This window comes from Parus major, chromosome 7, assembly GCF_001522545.3.
Source record: "Parus major isolate Abel chromosome 7, Parus_major1.1, whole genome shotgun sequence".
In the NCBI taxonomy this organism is placed as follows: Eukaryota; Metazoa; Chordata; class Aves; order Passeriformes; family Paridae; genus Parus; species Parus major.
Genome location: NC_031776.1, coordinates 17,182,256 through 17,207,948, shown reverse-complemented (window position 1 = coordinate 17,207,948; position 25,693 = coordinate 17,182,256). Strand labels below are relative to the sequence as shown.

The 25,693-nt window shown below is 37.9% G+C and overlaps 1 protein-coding gene across 4 annotated transcripts in view; it reads left to right on the top strand.

Annotated features, from left to right (window-relative positions):
- RAPGEF4 (Rap guanine nucleotide exchange factor 4) overlaps positions 1-25,693 on the top strand; it is a 145,718-nt gene that overhangs the window by 53,158 nt on the left and 66,867 nt on the right. For all 4 annotated transcript variants that reach the window (XM_015635212.3, XM_015635211.3, XM_015635213.3 and 1 more), the window contains 2 exons: positions 16,100-16,172; positions 17,227-17,291. In XM_015635212.3, coding sequence (XP_015490698.1) covers positions 16,100-16,172; positions 17,227-17,291 — 138 coding nt within the window. The remainder of the gene's footprint in view (positions 1-16,099; positions 16,173-17,226; positions 17,292-25,693) is intronic.

Genomic DNA, 25,693 nt, shown 5'->3' with positions numbered 1-25,693 from the left:
CTGAAGACTTAGCATCTTCAAGGCGCATGTGACAGATGAGCGTTAACAAATGACTAAAGAGCTAGAATTGTACAAAAAGGTTTGGAAAACAACATTGCTTTATTAACAAGGAAAGTTCAAGCAATTAAAAATCTCTGGAAGACAAATATCTTTTGATCTTACTTTTGTTCTTCACAGTCCATGAGGGAGGGCTGTGTGTAATCAGGGATGCAAGTTTTCTTCTTGCCTCACTGGGTCCATGATCAACCAGTCTGCTTTCTGCTTGGACAACTGAGTGAAATACCTTAGACAACTAAATTAAGCTTCTAATGCTACTGTACTGTTCACTCATGGCACTGTCCCAGCTGACGTTCTCTTGCCCTTGACATATGCTGTCATTGCAAAGGTGAACTTGGCCATCGTGGTTCTACTTTTTAAGACTGTCTTGAAATAGGAGGTCATCTTCATTTAGCAACCCTCTTACTGGAGCTGGAGTCTTGGTAAAGATAGATCTTAACCTCACATGGTTAAGATCTATCTTTACCCGAAGTTGTAATATGCTTCTAGTGGGATTCTTAAGAGGCATAGTGCTTAGGTAACTGTTTCTGAATGCTTAAATATCTTTAAATTATGTTCTGGTTTTGCTGAACATCATTGCTGTGTAGTTTCTGAAATGCCTACATTATTGCTCTACTTGCAGTGTGGTGAAGTCATTCTGGTGCTTTGGGAAATTCTGTACCTTCAGCTTGCTTGCCTGTTAAATAGGGAAGGTTATTTTGTTGCAGATGCTTTGTATAGACTATCACCCAAAATATTAACCTCTGGAAACATACACTCCTGCCAGATTTATTTTTTATTTTTTATTTAATGTAGGGAAAACCAAACTGAGATTTGTATTAATGTTTGACCAAAGGCCCTCTCTCAGTGGTCTGTTGCAATACAGCAGTCAAATCTCACATATTTTATTATGCTCTGCCAGGAAGTCCACTAACCTTTCATATAATATGTAATAGGTATTATAGCCAGTGCTGCTGAGTTGTTTTCCATATAGGAGGATTCTCAGCTACTCTTTCCTGCTGCCTTGGTAAGACTTGCACTTGTTCATTCTAAAGTGCCAGATGTTGTACATAAGGCAGGAAATGATATACTCTTATCTTGGTTATTGAGCAGAGAAAAGAATCTACTTTTAAGACCTAGCTGGGAGAGGTTGCTAGCAATGCCAAGTTTAAAGAGAGAGATCAAGTATAGGAGATGAGAAGGCAAGACAAAACTCACTTGAATGTGACAATGAATGCAAAATCTCAACTGAAACACATTTGATGTACTGACATTAAAGGGATTGTACTGAATATATAATCACTGTGGATATATGCAGGGGGTTTTGTATTGTAAAATAATCAAACAGGTGGTTCTTTGTACACTGATGGGGATCTCGGGAGAGCTGTAATGATCTAGATTTAAAGAGATACCAGCCCAATTGTGCACTGTGTTATTTGTCTGTTCCTGAAGGAATGCAATGTCAGAATAATACTATGTGTATGTGATCCTTAATCTGTGTATCCTGAAGCATTTTACAAATACTAAGCACTTAATTCAGTAGCATTCTGCTGGGCTGTGTTCACAAGCATGGTGATGCACTAAATACAGAGATCAAGTTGAAGAGCCCCTTGTGGATAACCCCAGTGCCCACCTGGCCATGCCTGGTCTGCAAGTTCTTTTTATTCGCCCTACAGTTTTTTCCTGTCAGGTACTGACGAGCAGTTGTTTGGCCACTAGGCTGCTTAATAGCCAATTGTCTTGTGCTGCCCATCAGGCTGTTCCAGTGCCAGCAGACTGAACTCTGCTACCTATCCATGCAGGAAGAGATATGGCCTGGGATTTGTGGCAAGGGACCACCATAAAACAGGCCTCTGGATGCCGTAGCTGCAGAGGTTTGACCATTCTGCTGCAAGGCATGAGAAGAGAGCAGTGAAGGAAGACATCAAACATACTAATTCTCTTCAGTAAGCAAAGCCTAACATATGACACTGAGAATGGCGGTTTTAAGGGGATACATCTTTTATCTTTCAGAAATTTCTAAAACATACTGATAAATTCAGAGTTTATTTGGGTCAGGCTCTTAGTAGCATTTTCTACTATAGACAGAACCACTTTAGGAGTCCTTTGTATGCATGTGTGTTACTGTTCTTTTTACTGTTTAGGGCTATAGTAAGAGAACTAGATAAAATAGCTCTGTGAAAGTTAGAGAAAAGGCAGTCAAATCGTCTACTGGGACTGCTGCTCCAACAAAGAGTGTCAGTTGAGTACAAAGTCTTGTCACTTTTAGCTTTCATCTTCTGGCAGCATGAAACAGCTTTACTGGCCACCATCATCCTTCTGCTACTAGTATATACTCTGAAAATGTCTCCTGATTTACATCTCTATTGCTGTAGCTAACCTGATATATGAGCATTATTTGAGTTTTACACCTCTTGAAAAACGTCACACTGGCCTGAAATTGGAGTAACACATTGGTGCATGTTAGTTTCACTTAGTTTCAGTTTTGAGGCAGAGCAAATCAGTAGGTCTGTGCTGGCAGCTTTGGTCTTGCTTGGCATCTTGGTTACATCTGCTCTTTTTTGCAGACTTCTTTATTATAAAGACACCTTTGAACACTTGCAGCAATTTTCCTTTTTCAAGAGACCAGATTTTATCCATGCTCTTCTTGACAAATAACTCCCTGTCCGGTATTCAGGCACTAGCACTTTATCTTCTTGTCTGGATTTTCCCACTGTTTCTGTTTGCAGGAAGGATTCTATCTGGAGCTAGCACTGCTGACACTTGCTGGGCAGTGTAGTCATCCAGTAGATCTGCAGGCCTTTTTACGCTACTTTTTCTGATCTGTCAGATCTGTAATAGCTGTCAAGTTTAATAAACTTAGGGAATGCCACTGATGCGAATCTTTGATTTATGATTTTACCACTAGGTGTTTTCCAAGACAATATGTCATTCCTATTTCATAGAGTTTTTGTTTACTTCTTTTGGAACCTGTAATTCCTGAAGTTTGGAGGTGAAAACAATTTCTGAAATTGCTATGTGATTCTTCTGTAGCACAAAGGATGTGGTGGCGGCCTTTTAAAAGTCCTGTGCTTATCTGTGTTCCCTCTGGGCACTGAAACAGAGCCTTGAAATAGTAGAGGTCCAGGACATAGCTGGAATGTAAACTGTCTCCAAGTAGCCCTTGCCAAGGATTTCCCACTGCAGAAATGACAAGAAATCTCCTAAAGGCTACAGTGTAGTCAGACATCACATTTCCCAGTTTGTACAGGTTTTGTTTAAGGTGTCAGTTATTGTGATTGAATGGCATACTTGGGAATATGGTGGTGATCTCATGAGATTTAGTCTTTAATACTAGCTAGTGGACAATGGGTCTTTTTTAGCTGAACATGGATGATCATTAGTGCTATTTGTGAATTTGTGAATGCAAATCAGCATGGCTGAAGCCAATGACAGAGTTAATTGATGTCAACTGGGCATCCATTCCAAAACAGGTGAATATGATGGACTTTAACTCCACAGGAGATGTGCAAAGGATAATCTTGTACAACAGACAGAGATAACAGTGCCTATTTTATCCAAAAGATACCAGGATTTTCACGGTGGTCTGAATTTTATAAAACTGAAGAGATGGTATAATGCTAAAATTAGGTTCTGTGATGTTCCCTAAATAAGGAACTAGCAGTATGTAGGGAAATACCTGTAAATTGGAAACTAGCCAGTTAAATATCTTAGGCATATATATATACAGACATATATATAGTTTCCTAATTGTATGACACTGAATTCCCCTCAGTACTATCAAAGGAAAAAGAGATCAGATAAACAGTAATTCACATGTGAAAAAATAGTTATATTAAATGGAAAAAAAAAAGTCTTGCCTTATTTTCCACAAGTTTGATTTTTGTAACAATATGATTTGCAAAACTTGTCTCTAATGCATTTCTAAAGTTTTAAGATACCAGAAGAATTACATGAAGTGCATTTACATGTAAAGGCAGCTTTTTCTCTGTTAATAAAACCTTTCTTAAAGGCAGTTCTGTAGTTACACTTGTGGCTTGGTGGTTAATGCCTTGTTCTCATATGCAAGTCAGTTGATTCCTCTGGTGCTTCATAATACTCAGGAGCCATGGACTCTTGCAGTGTGACTCATGCTGTAGCTTATATTACTGTATATTCCATATAAAGATTTTCTTTGAACGGTGAGTGGATGCACAGGATCAAAGTGACAGTAACAAGCTTTGTCTGTCTTGCTTCACAACGGAGAAAGAGCCCTACAAAAATAGATTGAAGTGTAGGATGTTGCAAATTAGGTAGCCCTCCAATTAAGACATCTTCTAGCTCTAGTTTTACCAGTGACCTCATCTTGTCTTCTAGAGGGACTGAAGGTCTCATCCCAGTGTGGCAATACACGTGCTTCAAAAATCATTCTTCTTGCTGTCAGAAAAGGGATGAAGTATTATCAGGTTACTTCTCAATAAACCTGCTCTTCTTCTATCAGGAGTGCATAAGAATGCTTGTATATATTTTCCACCACTGCAACAGCAGGTGATAGCAGTGCATGCCAAGCTAGAGCTGCCTGGTTTAGGTGCTCAGCACCTTCAATACCAGTGTCCACAGAAACCTGAAGAGTCACAGCTTTAGGACATCTGTGCATAGTGTTAATGTAAACACTTCAAAGAATTGTTAATTATAAGAAATGAAATTGCAAAATAAACTTGGAATATAAATATAATTACAGACAGTGAAAAAAAAAGTTTTTCTGTGACTGGAAGGGGTGAAAAACCTTATTTCCTTTTCATTTTTGCTCTTTCCTGCTAACTATACCATAGTTTCTACGATGTATCTGTTTGATGGAATTCAATGTATGTGATGATTGGAGTTATACCTGTGATATAGAGTTATACCTATGGATTGGAGTTACACCTGTGAGGATCAGCCAGCTGAGGACAAAGTGCTGCCCTCTTTTCTTTTCCCTTAGACACCTTATTTAGGACTTCTCTCATATTACTAATTCCTGTTTAGCTTCTAGGACCCTATTTGAACCCTATCTCAAATTTGATAAAGTTTTTTTCTGCTGAAATCAGAAGAATTTCTGTGAAGAAGGGGGAAAGGGAGGAATTGCCTGCTAGACAAAATTGCATTTTCTTAGGAAAGCAGAGAAGCAGAACAGAGTCTGTAGCCATGCGTGAGTGCAGGAGTCTGATGCATGGTGGCCACAATTACAATAGAAGCAACAATTTTGTTTGGGTATGCATTTAATGAGAAGGTTGGGAAAATCATCAGGAACTTTTCACTATAAAAGAATGGGACAAGACACTTTCTCCTCTCAGCTCCCACTGTGCAGCCAGACTCACGATTATTTACCGCAATTCTCCTAGCAAGGCTTTTTTCAAAGAATTCTGTATTGCCTGTGTTGAATTTTCAAAATCTGCAGTATAAGTCTTAAGCAACCCATTTGTCTTTGTATGATAATCTGCAGAAATTACTTAAAATTGTAGTGCAATAATGTCATGCACTGTTACTTTGTCTCCTTTACTGAAAAGCAATTTAGTTTGCTCTCCATACAAGACCTGTGTATTTATCTAGTACCACTGTTTGCTTTGTGTAAGTATTATTTCTTGTAATACATAATTTCCAATTGGTTCAGAACAAGAACAGCCGGGGCTCGTGAGAAGCAGGTGGTGGGGCCTCCCCAGCACAGCCCGATGTATTTAATACTGGTTTTTTATCCTTTAAATAAACAAATGAAACATGATTCTGTAAGGTATGAGCAGGAAAGATATATAAGAAGTGAACAATTGAAAACAGTGGACTAGAAAGACGTTTTACATCCAAAATTGTTTATCTACTATTGTATGCCCTGGCTTAAAGAAATCTATCCATCTAGTGCTTAGGTTGAGATTTCAGTATGCCAATGAAATTATTTTTAGCCATGTGCAAGGGGAAACCCAGAAGAAATGGCTGTTTGCTCCAGTGGAATGGAAACATAAAACTTCCTAATAAGTTGTCTATTACATAAGTAACTTATAAAACCAAATTTTTCTAAGTTTTAGAATATACTTGTAAAAGCCAGATCTTTCAGAATGACAATTTAAATGCCATGGATGTTTCACTCAGAGCATCTTTTAGGAGTTTGACAGAAGCTGTCTTAGTGTAAGAATCAGCTTTTCTTATTACCCTTCTGATGAGGAATTCCTCACACGAGGAATGTGCTTCCTCAATTTCCTTGGAGAGCTGCTGTGTTGTTACACTCATAGTATGTGGCTAAGTTTAAAGGTCTGTTAGTGAGTCTTCAGCAACTCTCTTTCTCTTACAGTTGATTGATTACAGTCTTCCATCATCATCATCAGAATCATCATTTGTGTAGTCATATGTCAACTTAAAATCTGTGTCTTTTTGAATCCGGTTATATCTCATTGAAAGTCTGTCTGGGACAGAGGTGGCTCTGTTTTTCTATTAGTTGCATCCCTTTGTGGTGGTACAGCTTCAGTGCACGAGTGTAACAAATAGATGGGGAAGAGTTTCCTAAGGCATTTTTGTTTCGGCCTTTGGAGGTCTGTCCTACAATAAATGTGAAAGCTGTGAACTTCTTGTTCTCAGTTAGCTCATGCTCTGACATAATCATACTTGCTTTGTGTGAAGAAAAATCCCTGGTGAAACATTCTAATCTTGGGTTTAGTTAAATTGTGCCATTTTGCATCTTTTGTGCTGTGTCACTTGCCTGCTTGCATCATGCCCCTAAATGCACTCTAGACATCTCTGTTTGGGAGGAGGAAGAGACAGGATCTGACCTTTTATTTTATGTGTAGAATTTAGCAAAGCTGGATCCCTGGTTAAGCTAATTTCAGGACTCCATTTGACAAAGGTGGAGACTGATACAATGTTATGCTCTTCTCTGTTCACCCTCTTTCTTTTTCTGGAAAGATTATTATTCAGTTTCGTTCTGTAGTTTACCCTTCATTATCTTGTGTCTCCATTTTTCTCATGTTCCTCTTGTTCCATTTTGATTTTTTGGTCATGTGTTCAGCCTTAAAATCTCCTTAGTATTTTTTTCACTTAAGAAATTCTACAGTGCATCTTCATTACTGTGCCTCACTGTATATCTCAAATGCTGCTCTAATTTTGATGATGAATAACATTACAGGTTGTAGATGGGTAAGATGAAAACTGATAATGAGGAACAAAAATCAAGTTTACCATTTTTATATGGTTATATATTGTACTGTGAGGGAAACACCATTCAGAAAATGAAATAAATAGAAAACAAAAGCTTTTTTAATACAAAATTCCTCCCCACACTGAAGTGTCAGCTAGTAAAACTAGGCTTTATACTTGATGCCCAACTGAATTGGAAAAAAAAATACAATTTGGGTAATTTTTAAATGGTAACTGGAAAGTTTTGGATTTTTTTTAATACAAGTGAATTAATCTGTGAGAATGTTTCATCATTTCTTGAACCAAGTCACTCTTAAGAATCACTGAGTAGTTTGGACTCTGCCTAGTGTATACTGTTTTAAACCTTTGAAGCACATATTTTCTTCTAATTTTTCTTTATAATTAACATCTCAGAGCCACACAATGAAAAATACTGCAAACATTTAGCATGCCTCACTATGGAAAGTAGAGATTAAGTTTATGATTGGGTAATTTGCACAGACTTGTTGATTCATGTGCTGTTCATCTCAATCTGAATAATCTTTAAACCTAAACTATCTAAACCTCAGCCAAATTTAAGAAGCCAAGCTTCTACCTCTCGTAGAATTGTATAGCTGTGTCCAAGACATCAGCAGATAGAACAAGAACACAGTCTTAAGCTGCACCAGGGGAGGTTTAAGTTGGACATTAGGAAGAAATTCTTCACAAAAAAAGGTGATTGATCACTGGAACAGGCTGCCCAGAGTGGTGATGGAGTCACTGTCCCTAAAGGTATTTAAGGAAAGGCTTGGTGTAGTGCCCTAAGGAAACGTATTGCCTGTATTTGCCTAAGGAAAGAGTTGTACCACAAACAGTCACAGCAGGACTCCAGGTTAGAGCTGCAGGACAGCATTTGTGTGCTGGCTTTTTCAGTCTTGGTGAGGGTCTGGGTGCAAAATAAGTTGTCTGTGATTTGAGGAAATCAGTTGCTCTGACTTCAGTCTGTAGGAAAAACCTTGAAAACTGCCCCATCTGAATAAGGCAGTTGCATTGAAGTTTGTTAACACAATGTACCTAATCCTTGTGTTACGGCACAGCAAAATCACTGTTACTGATGTTTGCACTTAAGTTGGATAAAAGTCAGTTGTTCCCATCCAATACATTTTGAAATCTTCAGACAAGATGCCATTGCACAAAAAGAGATTATGTCTAACAGACTGTTTAAAGGTCTTTTATAGGGATCTTCAGAATTGAGAGCCATGAGATGTTGTACTGTAAATGTGGATGTAAAACCATGTAACTAAACACTGTGTTACAAAATAGCTGAAACAATATTGTGAGCTCCTGTGGGGAAGTACTAGGGGCAGCATTTATTATAATACAGTGTGAATGAAAGGGGCTCCAGAGCAGCTTTGACCCATTAGAGGTTTATGCTGACAAGGTAATTGCAGTGGTGCCTTTGCAAGGACTGTTGGATGAATTGGAGGCCCAGGTATTTTGGGTTCCTGTTAGGTGATATCGCTCTGATTGTGAGTGATTTTCTGTCAGAATACATGCTTTCCTATCCACTGGAAGGAATAGACACTGTTCAGTCATACTTCCTGAAACATTTTCCCCTCTTATTTTGTATTGCACTTGCTTTGATTTCTCTGCAGTGTTCCTGAGCGAGCTGTGTTTAAAGCAGCTCACACTGTAATCAAAATAATATTTTAAAAGCTTTGAAGAAAGACAAATGTTATAAGGGAAATTTTATGTTTACTTATTTACACTTATTCAATAATCCTTGTTATTGTTATGTACAATTGAGTAGAAGTAATCAGTTTGGAGAATTATCCATGAAAAGGAAGCCTTTGATGTTAGATGAGTATTGGAGGTTGATATGTGCTTGTTTCTCTGAGAAGCAAAAACAGTGTTAGATTGACCCCACTGAACTACATAAGAGGTTTATATTGATTGTAGAGGAATTAATATTTCACCCAGAGTTTCCTTCCAGATGAAAACAAATTTCTATACTAACATATTTCTGTGTTCAGAGGTTGTAAATATGAAAAGCAGAGTTATAGGTCAGCTCACCTGCTTTTTCTTTATTTGTTTTAAATCTCCTTTTAAAAATATATGTAATCGGAGGGAACAAGAGAAGCTGTTTATAACCATGAATAAAGCCACTGCTGTGAACAGTCTCATCATAAGGCCAATGTGTCATATAAGTTGTATTTGAGACCTATTTTTAAGACTTTACTACTGCAGAGACCTTGTGGTGACCTTACTGAATTTTACTACAGAGTGTGACACTGTGTATTTGTGAGTCTCCTATTATCTGTCTTGTGAACCAAGATCATCTGAAGGAGCATATCTTTGCTTCTCTGCTCATTATAATAGTGTATGTGAAAATAAGAGGTGTAACTGTCTGGAGGTAAAAGGAAGTGTTTTGTACCTGGAACTTTAGGAAATTGTTCTTCCTCTTCTGCATGACCGAAGAGATGATTCTAGACCTGGTTTGATCTGTCCTGAATAAGTTTAAAGGCTGTAGTGGTAAGAAAAATTATGTTAAAACAGCATATTTTTGTTGTTGTTCTGCTCCTTTTTTTTTGAGATTTATCTGCTGGCTTTCCCAGTAAAGATGCAGATTTACAATTCATAGTGTTGCAGAAAAGTTCAAAGAGGAATGAGGTTCTGTTCTGTCACTGCATTGTTCAGCAAATTCCAGCTTAGGTGTGATTTGATGCTTCTCTCCTACATGTGATAATGAAAGAGGAAGAAAGGAGAGCACAGCTTTATTTTATGATCTTATATTGATTTTGAAGCATTGTTGGTGACATCATAATTTGATTTTAAAGATACCAGTGAAAAAGTGAATATGGAAATGCATAAAGCTCTTTTTCAGCCACTTTCAAAACTTGAACTTCATGTTAAAGGCAGTTAAGTATTTTTTCCTGTAAATACATTGTCTAGTCTATGTTTACACAATTGAAGTAAAAGAGAACACATAAATCAGATGAACTGTTTGTTCTTAATTTGGTTTTTTTGGCCTCTTTTAAGTATATGCAATCTTTCCCACCCCTCCCAGCCAAGTCCTGTCTCCACCCAAATGCGTTTCCTGAGTGGATTTCTCTAGGAGACAGAATTGGAGAGCTGTATGATGGCATTTCTATATTTAAATTAGATTGAGCAGAATAGGCTGTGTAATTTGCTTAATCAGTGCTCATGCTGTAATTTCCTAGGATGTGATTTTTTGTGATGCAGTCTTATCTTTGGCTTTCTATCTGGTAGCCAAGTCTGCTATTTGGCATGATTTCAGAGTTGGGTGCATTTTTCTTCTTGACAAAATATCAAGGGGATTCTGTGATAAAGCAAATTCTGCACACCGAGCTTTTCAAGCATGATAAATTGATTTAGGTGAGAATGTGATAGAAAAATATATGCCTCCAAAATAAAGAGATTGAATTAAATAAAGCATAGTTAATTAGAGCTATGTAGAAGCATTCTGAAGATGGTAAATAGATAAATAAATGGAAAAGATGCAGATTCATCTGCTGTTACATAAACTGTACCTATTCTGGGATCAGGATTCAGCAATTTTGGTACAGGCATTTCCTGTATTTATTTTATCAGAACATGACTAAATAATGCTTCACTTCTGCTATTTCAGACCTTGTCTATCACATTTTAATGACTTGATAGACTGATGTATACCAAACAGTCTGTTACTGTTCAGTAAATTGAGGTGAGAGCTTTGCATGGCTTATTTTCTATTTCTCCACAAAAGTAGATATGTTTTTGCAATTATAGCATTACATTTTTCTGATACATCTGTATATTTTCCTTAAGAAATACCTCTTCTGTTCTCTTACCTATACTGTTGATGACAGCAAATGTTTATATTCTGTTAATTTCAAAGGCAGATGTTTAGCAATAGGCAGGATACTTGGTGTTCTAGAGTGAAGCACCAGCTTCAAACAATGATTTTTTATCTAGTATTAAACAGCCATGGGTTAGATCCTTTTTGTGATGTCCAGTTAAGTGACCTGAAATATATGGAAATTTTCTGATTGAGCTTGCTTAGAAGAAATACACTTGGTAATTTTTAAACATACTGAGAAGACAGTCGAGTCTGCAGGGGGTTTCAGCACATACTATTGGGCAAAACCAAGGGTGCTGTTTGTTTTTCCCTTTGTAATAAGATTGGCTAAAAAACAACTATCAGTGTGATAATCAGTCTGGGGTGGTTTTTTTGTGAAGATCTGTAAGAACATTAGGCACATTTTGTTGGATAACACAAACAGATAGCTGGCAGATGACCTGAGATTTTACCCATTGGTTCAGTGAAGACCAGGGTATGAGATCTAAAGATTTTGACACAGCAGTCTCTATTTGATTTGATGAGTGAAAAGAGGATCCAAAAATCTTCATGGGCTCTTTCTTTCAGGGGCTCCTCTCCTCATTGTTCTGGAGAAAAGAGAAGAAACAGTGCACCATGGGAGTGGCGCGCCCTTGTGAGTAATGCTCACAAGGGAGGTGGTTCACTGCCAACTTAGAGGAAGAAGAGAGTTGTACTGAGAGCATCAGTGATCAATTATTTATTGTGAAAAGAAAATAGAGAAGCTGGCTTACATTGCCAAGCTACAGCATATGTTCCCCAAGAGAAACCTTTGCAGAAGTATTGACAGCTAGTACAGGAGTATTGCAGAACTCAGGCAATAGTCAAAATTAGACCATCTGATGAAATGATTACACAAGGTTTTGAAAAATGTGTGGAAAGGTTACCCTGATGTTTGGCTTAGGACTTCTATACCTGAAATTAATTATTTTGTGTTACTCCCAAGTTTGCAAGTTAGGCAGGCTTTGCTTTGTTACCTTCTCTATTGCTAGTTAGGGGTAGGCAGAAAAGGAGGCAGCAGAAATGGTGGGAAATGACACTGTGATTGAGATTGTGACTAGAGAAGAAAAAGAAGGAAAAAAAATAAATAATGTATTGAACCAAGTTCCTTTTGAGGTCTGCAAAACTGTCTCCGGTCTTACAAGACACTTAATTCCTTGTATCTGGGCACAGACTGCTAGTATCTGTAGATTCACCATGGCATGGGGAAACATCAGAAGCCTGAGTCCCTAGTGCTACAAACCCTATTACACAGCCCTTACTGGCCAACTGCAGAACTGCTGCCCTTGGTGGGTATTTGGTGTAGAACCTGTGTTCAAATCTTTATACCCAGGGGCTCTTCCCTTCACCAGTCCTGGGTCTTTCTTGTTAGACTGCTGGGGTTTTCACACAGTGAACATGGACAACAAAGGCTCATCTATATTCTTTACATGTACTTGACTTATTCTGGAATGTTTGTAAACAGGTATTAGCCCTTCACTACTTGCAGCAGAAGAGAAGGGACTAACCAGAAAGACCAAAGACATATTTTATATACCTTGTGAATGCTAGAAGCCCTTTTTTCCAGGAGTTCGGAGATAGCTTGCAGCAAAATTATAGTAATTGCCTTTCTAAACATTAGCATATAAAAATATATCTAATTATGTTCACAGCTGAAGAAAATCTATTGTAGTCATGAAAGCCTATGAGACAAACTACAGTTAACTACAAATAAAGCCTTAATTTGAGCGTGCAAAGAAACACACTGAAAAACCTGACAACGAGTGGCCTTAGAAACCATTCCCTTACAGCACCGTCCCAGTAGGGCAAGTGTGTGATTCTGTTTCTTCCTTTTCTCCTCTCCCCAACTGTTTCTTGTCAGCAGTCTTCTTTGCTTTAGGCCATAGCAGTTGCTGAAAAGGTCAAAATGTGTTAATTTCCACCACTGCATGGGTACTAGGCAGTCAGCAACTGGAAAAAAATACTCTCTTTATTACTTATGCTGTCAGATTAGATGTAGGAATTGTCTGTTATTTAAGCTGTTGCATGATAGAGTTTATAAATTGGTAGAAATCTGAAGACAGAGTGAATAGGTCATTGAATGTAGCTTTAAAAACTGCTGTCATGTTGGATTTACGAAACTTGAAGACTTCTGGTAATAAACAAGCATATGATGATTTGATAATTGTTGCTGTCTTTCATAAGGAAAGCCTTTCCCAGACTTTATACCACCTGTGGAATACATTTTCAAAAGCCTTTTGTAAATATCTAGTCTATTAATCTTCAGGATAATTTTAAATGACACCTATGAATATAATTTAACTTACAGAATTTTATTTTCATTTACAGACAGTACAGTAACAAGATAGGTCTCATTATCTCAGCTTTCAGTGATCTCATGCCTGGAACTTTATTATTCCATCTGATACTGGCAAATCTTTATGCAGTTACTTAGGTCTGTCTTCACATCCTTAGGTTTCCCAGCAAACAGTGTTTCCCTGACTCCTTGAAATAAGTTTCCCTTGACATTCAATTTGGCTGATGAGGTGACACAAGTTTAAGCATAAATTATACCTTTTATGTCAGCCCACACCCACTGAGATATCCTCATGAGAGACCATGTGTAGGCAGCTGTATCAGCCCTCCCTCCAGAGATACCCAGTATAGAAGAAAGTTTCATTTATGCAGAGGTGCCCTGGAGGAGTATGAACAACTGAGCTTTCTGAGGGCATGCATTGAATTAATTCCTCTTCTGGTGATGCTGCCTGAACTCCTTCACAGGCAGCACTGCTCACAGGGTTTGCTGTATCAGACTCATAAGCGGGCTGATGCCAGGACAGGGTGGGACCTCACGCAGGAGGTGACACAGTGGACATCCTTGGGAGCGATACTGAAATCCTACCTTATCTGTTGGGGTCTGTGCTTTTGTTCCTGATAACCTTGGTGTCCTGAGCATGAGGTGTGCCTGAATGGGATTAGGTGCCTTCTCTAAAGTTATGTATCCAATTCTGGCTTACCCTATCCCTAGGCTTTTTCTGAAGATGGGCCCTGGTATCTTTTGGAAATTGTATGCTGCATTCTATGTTTTGTCTCATGAGAAGAATAATCAGGAAAAATATTAGGGAATTAATCAGAAAAAAAATGCCATGCAGTGTATGATGGCTGTGGATATGGTATAGGAAATAAAATAATTATTCTTCCCACAGATTAAGTTCCTTGTAGAAGTGGCTTAAATGTGGACTAGTAATATATTTCTGGGAAAATGTTATTTTGGAAAAAAACAGAAGAAATGAGTATCAGCTGAATGATGATGAAGAAGAAGAGAAAAACATCCTATACAATTTGTTTTTATCTTGTCCCAAATGAAACATTCCAATTTTTCATCTAAAAATCACGTTTCGACACCAAACTCAGTAGAAGGTGGAATAAAACATTTCTCTCCTATTTGAGTAAAATGTTGTTTCAACCCCTTGGGACAGTTCTGGTTTTTGTTTTTTTCCATTTGGCCAATGAAAGTTACTTTCTCCCTTGGTCTGTGTGTGTGATTTACTAGTTGAACTGAGAAAATAATTCTTTCTAATGTTCTTCCTCTCATTGAGTTCCAGGCATGGGACTGGATGCAGAATATGGGAAAGTGAATAGTTTGAGAAAGAAAACAGGAGAGTTTTGTCCTCAAATGAAATAGCATTTGTTTTGTATGACTGACCAGGGATATAGCATAGATTTGTTTCTACGAGTATTCAGCTGGATTATGGGTGAGATTTAAATAATATGTTACTAAGCTTTAGGATGTAATAGCTTGTCTAAAAATAGGATTGGATTATTAAGATTAATGTAATCTTTGTAGCTTTTGTTATTATTTAGAATGCAAGACATTCAGTCTTTAGTGCTAGAATTGATGATATTCCATTTCCATTTCCAAGAAAAATAAATGTATGAAGGCTAAGTCAAGCATTGTTAAAATTCAGCAGGCAACATTTTAAAAGTGAATATATCCAAACAACTCCATGGAGCAAAGGATAAAACTTTTAAATTAAAATTGCACTATTGCACTAAAATTGCACTGTCCCAATTACTATGTGTGCTTAGTTGAAACCTGCATGAATTTCAGCTGGTTGGTTGTTCACTTTGAGCTCACTGCACACCCAAAGGACTGCAAGACAAATTTGATTTACACTGAACATATGAATCTCTGTTTCACAAGCTTAGTTTCTGACAGTTCCAGAAGGGAATGATAATTGTTTATCCTTAATCATGACAGTAATATAGTGTGATTGGAAACAAAAATGTGTTTCTTATCCATGCAATGATTTGTATTTGATAAAATGACTTTTTTTTTTCCTTTGGTGTTATTTTTGTAGCTTCTGTGAGTTTCTTAAGCCTTAGACAGAGCTTTGAACCTTACTGATCATGTCATCAGCATTCACTGAAGAAAAATACCAGTTGCTGACATCAGTTACAATTATGTAGCTTATAGTGGTATAAGGGATGTTATTTTTACAGTTACAAAGTTTTATCTGCTAATACAGATTTTGTATGAAACTGTACATAATATGAGGTGTTTGGTCTGTGTGTTTCATAGCCTTGAAGTTTCTGAATACCAAACTTAGTGTCTTGGATTTAAATATTTAGTGTTTTCACTACATCCTGTATATTTCAAATCTGACACCAAAACAGTTGTTGTACATGATTTTTATGAATCCTTGGCTCATTTCCATTCCTATAATAAAGTAGATTTCTAGCTTGGATTCAGATGAGTAGTATAATTTCAAATGAGCTTTAAAACAATTTTTATGGGAAATCACACAGCTAAGTAAAATATTGATTTATTAGAACCCTGAAAGTCATGCTTTGGGGAGGATGAAAGAGGAAACTGGTTTATCACAGCTTTGGATGAAATAAAAGCAGTGTGTGCTTCAGTCAAGAAAGCAGACCTTGTAGTGTTAAGAGTAAAGACACATTTGATTGTCTCATATCTCATGTGTGCATGAGAAGCACAAGGCAGGAGACACACAAATATAAATAGCACATATTCCCGTGAATGGCTTTATACATCTGTATCTGACTGAATGTGCCATCGCTGTCTTTCAGAAATATCGACAGTATATGTCTGGCCTTCTCACTCCTCCTTATGGTGTTATGGAAACTGGCTCCAACAATGACAGTAAGTATGAGAAGTTAGGTATTAAGTGGTGGGCAAGCAAATGAGAAAAGAAAAGAAGGGGGAAGATGGAGACTATCTGGGTTTGGGTATTGAATCTTAAAAATTTAATTCAGGTTGGTATTACAACTGCATTAATACTGCATGTAGTAGAAGACACTTTGGAAGGCCCAGCTGCCTTCCCAGCTGTATATAAGTGTACACAGAGGTGTACAAAAATCTGCATTATGACCCAGGCCTGTTGATTAAAACATACTGGATGATGTCATGTAGCATATTACTACTTGTGTTACATGAACCATGGAACATGGCCATGAGTCCTGCTAGTAAAATAAATATAACAAACTGCCCCAATTTTTTTAGTTAGGACGGGCTACACAACTTGCTGGACAATCTAGGTTAGTGCTTGTGCTTGCAGTAAACATGCTGCTCTCTAACCTTTGTTACATACTAAATAATTTTTGTGTATGTCTCTGCCTCATGAGAACCTGTCAAGCTGTGGGGTAGCACTGTGGACATGAATCCAAGGGCAGCCTTTGGAATTAGTCACTTATGTAAATCAAAGCACTTTTATTTATTTGCCAGGGATTATCTCGATGCCAGGCAGGACAATATCTGATGGCTGGCAATTTCATCTGCAAGTTTTCTCTCCTGTGTTAGGTGTTCAGTATGTTTTCTTTGCAGGATAGTAGTACAGCATAGCAACACTGATAAGTGCAAATTCAGTGTCGTGTTTGACTGCCAGGTACTGAGACACGGATAATGTTAAATGAAAAACACAAATAACTCCTGTATATATGCTTCAGATATTATGTTTTGAAAAAGTACTGTGCTTAGCAAGCTGTTTAAAATATTGACCCAAGTTAGTTTTTTGTCTTCTTTGTGCTCACTAGAAGAAACTTTTTTCCAAATAAATGTTTTACTCTTTAAAAATCACAGATTAATGTGTATGCTATCAAAGTATTGAACCCTCAAATTCCCCATTCTACTGATAAATATTTTCACTGTCACTCAAAGAATGTACAGTATGTATTTATTTTCTGTATTCTTTTTTTAGGAATGCCAGATAAAGACAGTATGTCAAGCAGTGCTCTTTGCCAAGTTTCTAAAAATTGTAATAAGGTAAATCACACATCGTTTTGCCCTCTTTTTTTTGCTGGAGGGGGAGGAATTTGGTTATGAAAAATGTGAAATCATTCAGCATTCAATTGAAAATCACTGAGTGCAAATGCAAAGCATGTGGTTGATGCATTTGAGTACAGTATACAATTGTAAGAATGCCTTAGACATTGTATCAATTAACAGAAGAAAGCAGCTGGTTCAGGATTATTATGAAGTGTACTGCTCTGGAAGTTTGTGTTACAATCTTGGTTGCTTGGTCTTCATTGGAAAAGTGCTGAGGATAAGGAAGAAAAGCAGCACTATGACAAGACCAGTGTATAGCAAGTGGATCATAAAATTCATTATTAAATCCTATTTTAAGGCTTTCCTGAGTCTGAACTGTTGCATTCTTCTGGCCCTTTGCTCAGGGTGAATTTTCTCCTGTGTTCAGAGAGCAGTTTTACATCCCAGTTCCCCTTTGTAAAATAGTTCTGTGCCTTCAGCCTCTCCAGATGAGGACCCACATGAAAGAACTCATGAATATTTCTGTGGCAGTTTCAGTAGTGGGATAGAGTACATATGTAGAAAGATAGTGTGAAGAGATAGTTCAGGTGTTGCTGTAAAGATTGATAACTTCTAGAATTTCTGAATGGCAGGAGTAGAAAAGTTACACTAATAAACAGATGCTCGGATGCCTTTTTTCTGGACATTGGAGTTTAATTGGATGCATTTGTGTGAGGCATCTTTAAAAGGTTAAAGGTATTTTTGTTGTACAAAAAGCATCTCTCGACAGCAGATGAAGACAAGGAATATTTTAGTGTGTTTCCTTAATGCAAAAATAACTACTTCCACCTCTCCCTGTCTGTCTGTCTTGCTTCCTTAAGGTAGTGACCTTTTTTAATTGTCACATTTAGGTTTTATTTAATGTATACATGTAACAGTATGCAGTTCCTTTTCCTAGAGCCTTATTCACTAGCTGTACTACTTCTGGACACAGCCTTGCCCTATAGGGACATAAATACTTTTCCATGCACTGAGTTAATTGTTCTTAGATACTTATCACCTTGGATTCTGTAAGAATTTTACGTAAGAGTTATGAATTATGTCTAAATGCTTCTTTAGGTTATTGGCATTTCAGTGGTACACTTGCAGTTAAGTCAGGTCAGGGGTTTTGTTTGATTTCTCAAGGAGAGCACCAGGTGCAAAATTCAAACTAAAACATATTTTTGTATTTTTTGAAGCAGATAGAAGTAACAGTAAAGGTAAAAAGGTAAAAATGTCTATCTCCCCTAGAAGGTAATATCCCCCAGTAATGGGAAGTGATGCTCAGCTAAGGGTGGTAAACACTCTCAGGTACGAAGTATTTTAGAAACTGAGCAAAATTTAATGATTAATACCTTTGCCAATAGCTGGGCTTTTCTAGCACAACAGGACTCTTCCTGCAGAAAATAATTTCTTGGGTAAGAGACAGAACTTGGCTAGGGCAGGCTCAAACTGCTCAGTGACTTTTACAAGAACAAAGTCCTTTGCAAACTGTATTATCTTCCTTTCCAAGCCGTGTATACAACAGACATTCTTCTTCCTCCCACACTGAACACATTTCTCTGGAGAGAAGCTGAGTGAGTAAATACATGACAAATACTCATCACCTTGTTTCATCTGGAGGTGCCAGTCCCATGGCAAATGTGGCAGAAGAAGCTACACAGCACAGAAATGGTTTATTTCTATATAGAAATAAAAGAATTCTAGTTCTTTGTTTTCTCCATATGACCGCAGCTCCCTTTAATTATGTTCAGTGAAAGGTAAATGCAGCAGAGATAAATACCCAAGTATTTTGTTTACTGCATGCAAATCTCATTCCTGCAGTTTTAAACTGTGCAGCTGTTACAGTGCTTACACAAAATGTCTGTCGACCTTCATGCCTTGCAGTCTGGTGAACCATCATGGAGTTATAGGAATTCCAGGGCCAAATTCCCAGAGTTGTTGCCAGCTTTTCAAAGCAAAAATTCATGATACCGGAAAACATTGCTATATTTCTAGATTTTACATATTTTGCTTATTTTTAGGATGATGCATGACTCCTAAAATCTAGCTAATTAGCATCCAAAAATGCTAATGCATCATGGAAGGGCATTCATCCAGGGAAAGAGAAATGTTTCCAAGACATCTTTAGACTGCTTTAGATGGCCAGAATTATACCTTTGAGGCAGACAGCAAATACAGCTTAGTGAGGCCTCAAGACTACTCTGTAGTGTCCAGAAAAAGACTGAGTGAGGAACCTTCTGAGATCCAGAGAAAGCTCCTCAAATCTTTCATATGGTAAGAAGACATTACTCTTAGGCAGAAAGAGATAATGTCTTCAGTAGTTCTGAAGATCTTGATGCATTTATTTCAAGGTGTGTATGTGTTGTTTTAATTTTCCGGGGAAGTTTGTAACTGTAAATAATTTGCTTCAGATTAAATTTAATGTATTCCACTCTCGAAATACGAATTGCATGTTTTTCTCTTTTAGCCTGTGGTGAGTCTTTTAAAAGTACTCTATTAGATGTTTTTCCATAATTGCTAATTATTTGAGTTTCATCTTCATAGCTTAATTTTTTTTTTGGTGTTACATCTATTAGTTTTTCATGAGTGACATAAGATTTTTCTTTTAATACATGCTTTGGAATTTTCTCACCATATGGGGATGTTTGGTTTTTCTAGTTCATTAAAATCTGCAAAAAAAAATATGTCTATTAGGAGAAAGCAACAAAGAGATTCTTTTTACCAAATATGAGTTCATTTGCATTTGGGGTTACATTATTGCACATCATTTAATGCAATATAGCAGTTAAATTGAGCATAAAATACAGAGAGGGAGTATATTATTGTCCCCAATTATATTTTGGGGAATGGAAACAAAGTCAATTTAATGCTGCCTTACATAAGGGAAAATGACAGAGTGTCAGTCTTTTTAACTAGGACAGACCAATATCTGTACACTGGGCTCTCTCTCTAATTTTTGAAAATTCCCATGGGGTAGAGTTGCATATGTGAGATGAATGTAACCCTAAAGCCAAAATTACAAAATCAATAATAATTTCCAATACATTTTTGGAAAAGATACAGAAGAGTACTTAGAACGCGGGGGAGGTCGGGTTCCAGCATGCAGACAGAATAGTTAGTGGTCCTGGTTCCATATATTACCAGCAGAGATGGCAGCAGGGCTGCATGATGCTTCCCACTGCAGGACACTCTTCTTACAATTTGGCCACTTTTTCACTGTTTACACTGAATTCACCATGCTGAGAGTATGCTCCTGGCTGATTTTTAAATTGAAATGGATCAAACCTGTCTGACATTAAGCTGGAGGAAAATACATACCACATACTAAATAGCTTTTTCCAGTTATCCACTGGGAATCCTGTCCTTTGGACTAGAAGCTTGGCTTTTGGGGCTTCCTCATTCAGTAAGGAGTACCTTTGTGAGCCCCTAGAAAATAACTGTATTGTCAAACATTGCAAAATGTCATTTGAAACTGGCTTATCAGAGACTTGGTGCAGTTTCACAGCAAACTTGTGCACTCAGGCTGTGGGCATTTTATGTGCAGAAATCCCACGCTGTTTGTCTTTGTTGCTGGGCTGCTTGGGCTTCCCTGTCTCAGTGCTTAACCATGTGGGGTTTCTCTCAAGGGCTTCCTTCAGTTGCTAGGTAGGGCAATATTTTGACTGTTAAAAAGCCAGACACTGATTGAAAGCCAGAGTTATCTCCCCTGTTCTTACAGACCCTGTGCTGGTACCCAAGAAAGAACAAGAAATAGCCCATCTACTCTGGGGATATAAGATAGTTTGAAAGAAGAGGGTACTGGAGGAAAGAGTTGGGGAGACATAGAATAAATAGTCCTGCTGAGAGCATAAATCTCCACTCTCTTCTGGACTGCGGTGCTGAATGCTCTTTTCTGCTATCAGCAAATCTCTTAAACTCCTATGCAAACTGTGGATGCCTGAAAGCATAGAAATGATACACAGAAAGAGAAATTTCTGATTCTTAAGTTATTTATTCTAGTAGTAGATAGTAAAATAATTCTAATCCTGCTCTGCTAATGGTCCAAGATGATGTCTTATATTCTTTTCCATGATGGAATCTCCATATTGCAGTTTGCTGAAAGAACACCCACATCCTTAAGATGCCACACCAAATTCTGCTTGAAAGGAAGGCTAAAAAATTAAGTGCTCAAAAGCAGAGTATTTCAAGAATGGGGGCTGACAGTGCAGTGTTAATAAAGTGTCTGTGTTAATAAAATATCTGTTTGTTGTGGCACAAACTTTGGCCACCTGCTCTCATATATTTTTGCTGTGACACACTACATTAAAACAATGTCTTCAGAAACCATGCTGCCTTTCTTTTTGTACAGCTTCATCTTGGTGATTGTTTAAAACGTACATAAGTTTGCTCCTTCTTCATTGAGAGCATACATCCTGTAAGGGAAAAGTACTTGGTACTGAGGAATCCATGCTAAACACGGAAGACGAAAATGGATTAAGTTGTGCAAATTCATACAGTAGTTCTTGCTATTGGGTGAAGAATACATATTCTTTTCTGAAATCTTTCATGCTGTATTTCCATTATGTTCCCTATATTGTCTTCAGGTTTTTATTGTGATATAGAGTTGCAGGAGCTCCCCCTTGTGCACGAAGTAATACTTGAAAAACACATGGATTGAGTTTGTGAGCTTACAGATTGAAAAATCCCCTTTATGTTTTTCATCTAGTTCATCTGGTACCAGCAAAATAATCGAGTAAATGCTAAAGCTAACCTGTATGAGTTTTTAGTGTCATTACTTTTAGATCTGAATATTAAGATATGTGATCTCCACAGTATTTTTTGAATGAAGAGTCCTCTTAACATGTTACCATTGTTATTTTGATGCTCTCCACTTATGTTGCCTTTCATTTTTATTATTTTAATTCAGACTTTATTGCAGCTTGTGTGCATTCCAAAGCCTTAAAATTCTTGATTGTTTTGGGTGTTTTGATGCAAGGCAGGTGTGGAGTCCTCTTTGACAAAGAGCTTTCAGTGAGAAAAAATAGAGTGACTGTCAGACAGAAAGATGCTGGTGTACTTTGAACATCATAAGGCATGAGATTCATGGTTGTTCATATGTTTCTAATGAGTTTTCTTACAGGAGCTTACTATGATCAGTCCTTGGTGTGATAATCCTAAAAGACACTGAAAGTGGAAGGAAGAAGTTCAGAAATCAATAGAAATATGCAAAAATAAGTGATACATATTTCTCTGTTAAAATTGTACTTTGGAGGGGATCTAACTAATGCTGCTGACCTCTTTCAGTGTATCAGTGTAATCAAGTACTAACCCATCTGACCAACCTCACAAAAGGGTCATGGAGGTGCTTGGGGTAGCACCCCAAGGGAAGGCAGTTTGGCTAAAGAGACATTTTTCCTTTCAGACTTCTCTTGCCTAGCTGAATGAGTGTTGCTATTGTAGTTTACATAAATAACCTAAAAAAATTGAGATAATAAGAGAAATTCCTAGAAAATACTAAAATTTGTAAAGTACTCAGTGTTGTGAATTAGGAGTGGGACCATCTTTCCACAGGAGCATCACTCTCAGTTCCACTTGTCTGAGGACACAGCCTACTACCTTCACTGCCAGTGCTGGCAAGGGCAGTCTTATAATATGTATTGTGGAGTCACATTTGATGACTCTTGCTTCTTGACTGTGTTTTCTTTGAGAATCTGTCCCAACCCCTAAAAAACATGCACATATGCTCCATTTATGTCTTGCAGTTGAAAGGCAGGAAGAGTGGGTAATTATACTGAGAAAAAAGATAGTCCCTTTCAAGGTTCATGTCTTCAGACAAGTCAAGCGTATACAAGTAACACATTTGGCACTTATATTTGAAACAGCAAAAGGAATTTTTTTGAATCTTGTAATTATTTTCTCAAGTTTGGCAGAAAAATTGGATCAGGGATCTTAAAATCAGGTTCTTTCTAGTCACTCATATCATCTCTCACAGAGCATTTTGACTGCCTGTCCTGCAATGCATGCTGGAAATTGGTATTCCACAAAGTCAATTATAGTTCTGAGCCACTAAGAAGTAATCAATGTGTCTGATCTGATCATTTAGCAACATCTTTCTTTTGCTTGTGTATGGATGACAAAAATTTGAGAGGTTAATAAATAGTGGGAAAAAGCTGTCCAGTGTTTTTCTTATGTTAGCTAGTCAAGAGCTGAAGCCTGTTGTGCTGGCTGCACACAAATAGCACCACAAGTGTCCAGTTCGTGGGGCTTATTGAGAGCCATTCCAAGTAGAATTGCAGAGGCAAAAATGTCAGATCTACAGCAGAGCTGAAAATGTAATTGGGACTCTTAGCACCCATCATGGTTAAGGAGAAACTGCTGTTGAGGTATTTATGATTTATGACTTTCATTATTTATTCTTTTTGTGAATTTCCTTCAGAAAAAAGGCTTAGCACAAGACTGTGAGTGTGTTTGATCTTTGCGTACTTTATCATCAGTGATGCAGCTGTCTTAAAATTAAAGATAGCAGTTAGTGAGGAAATACAAATACATGTAGCTGAGTTGAATAGTAGAGAAATTTTAAAAATACTTAATTTAGGCACCAAAATAAAATTTTAAAAACCCCCGCTTATTTCCAATACAGGTTGTTACACTGCTTTTAATTAGGATTACTCAGACACGCTTGTTTTCATCTTAGTAAATGAAATTATATATATAACCAATTTGTTTAATAACCTTAAATATGAACTGGATGAGAAAAAGCCAATAGTTTAGCAAGAGAATTATGTCTTCATAAACCTCCAGTACTGTTTTGTCCATCCTCACTCATTATAGTAACTGACTTCAAATTTAAGAATCTGAGGAGCCTAAAGAAACACCTTTTCTCATGCCATTCTTTATTTGTAGCCTTTTTTGGAATATCTCAGGTGGTTACTTTTCTCTTGAACTAATTTTCTGACCCAGCCCACCTTGGAGCCTCCTAAGCAGTGACTCCAGTAGCAGAGGTAGGAGAGGGTGGCTGTGCAGTAGGAAGATGGTGGGATCATTGGCTCCCAGACCAAAGCACATTTGGGCCCAGGAAGAGCCATGGCTCTGTGGATGCCCTTCCACAGCAGCTTCCAGTGACCTGCACCAGGGTTGCAAGGCTTTTCCTCTTCTGTGTACCCTCTCCTATGTCTCTTCTGTCAACACCCAGCTGTGTGGGCCCTCTTTTCCATAACACTGATGCTCCTGCTTGCCTGGTGTTAAGGGAGCAGAACTGTTACGAAATAAGCCTTTTTCTGGGCTTAACTTTCTTCGGTTTAGGATGAAAATGAGCTTCCTGGCCATGGCCAGTACAAGCTACAGAATAGGGCCTGGGTTTGAGCCTGCTGTGATCTGTCTGCAGCTGTAGATGTCTGACCTTAGCACAAAGCTCTGCTGGGTCTGACAGCTAAGGACTGACACTCTCTCTGCCCCAGAGCTGGCATTTCTGCCTACAACAGCTGCACAGGAAGCAGAGGGAGAATTGGCAGGGAATTGCTTTGTCAGGCCAGCTTGCAGCTCTCTTGCACTTCACTGCTAAATTACAAAGGAATCTCTGTGATTTCAGTCTCCTGTGTTTAAATGCAGATTTGTATAATGTATTCCTGTAGTAAATACAGAGACAGGCAAATATTTGCTCCCCTCTCCCTACTTTCTCTTAAGTAGTCTTGTGTTCAGAGCTAGTCTAGATTAGGGATTTTCAACTTGTAGTCTGCAGGCTGTTCTTCCAAATGACACTGAGAAACAAACCTGAGAAATGTCACTGATTGAACAAGGTCCCTTATCTTGACTGACAAAACTGTAGGGATTCACAAGATAGAGGAACCTGGCATCCCCCCTTCCCTTTTGTGTCCCCTGATTCAGTTGAGATTCTGTTCAGTGTCAGTGTTAGCTGCTGTGAATTCCAGGGTAATGTTGGAAAACCTGTGTTGGCAAAACAGTAACAGTAAGGTTTCTGGCATTTCTTGTGGTGTAAATATATAGCCACTGCTACAGCAGTCCTGGGCCTGTGCAATAGAATAGCTCTCCTGTCTTCCTGCTTTACTGGTCCAAACTGGGGAGAGGAAAACAGGGGCTACCTTGTCAGAAGTCCTGAATGGTACTTATTCTATGCTATTGCTTCAGTGTTCTTGAAATGCTGTCTCTTTTGTTTTGTGCTTTTCTGCTGTGTGCTTTGGGGTAGAGAACCTGGATTTGTGCCTGAAAAGTGACCTTGTGGCAATACAGACACTGGACAACCTGCAATATTGGCTTTCAATATACCAGAAGTTTCTTAGGGCAGGATGCTTTTTCCTTTCCCCATGACAATCTCCTATCCAGCTTTCACAGAGAAACTGAAGATTCTGATGTTATTACAGAAATCCAAGAGTTTTTTAAAC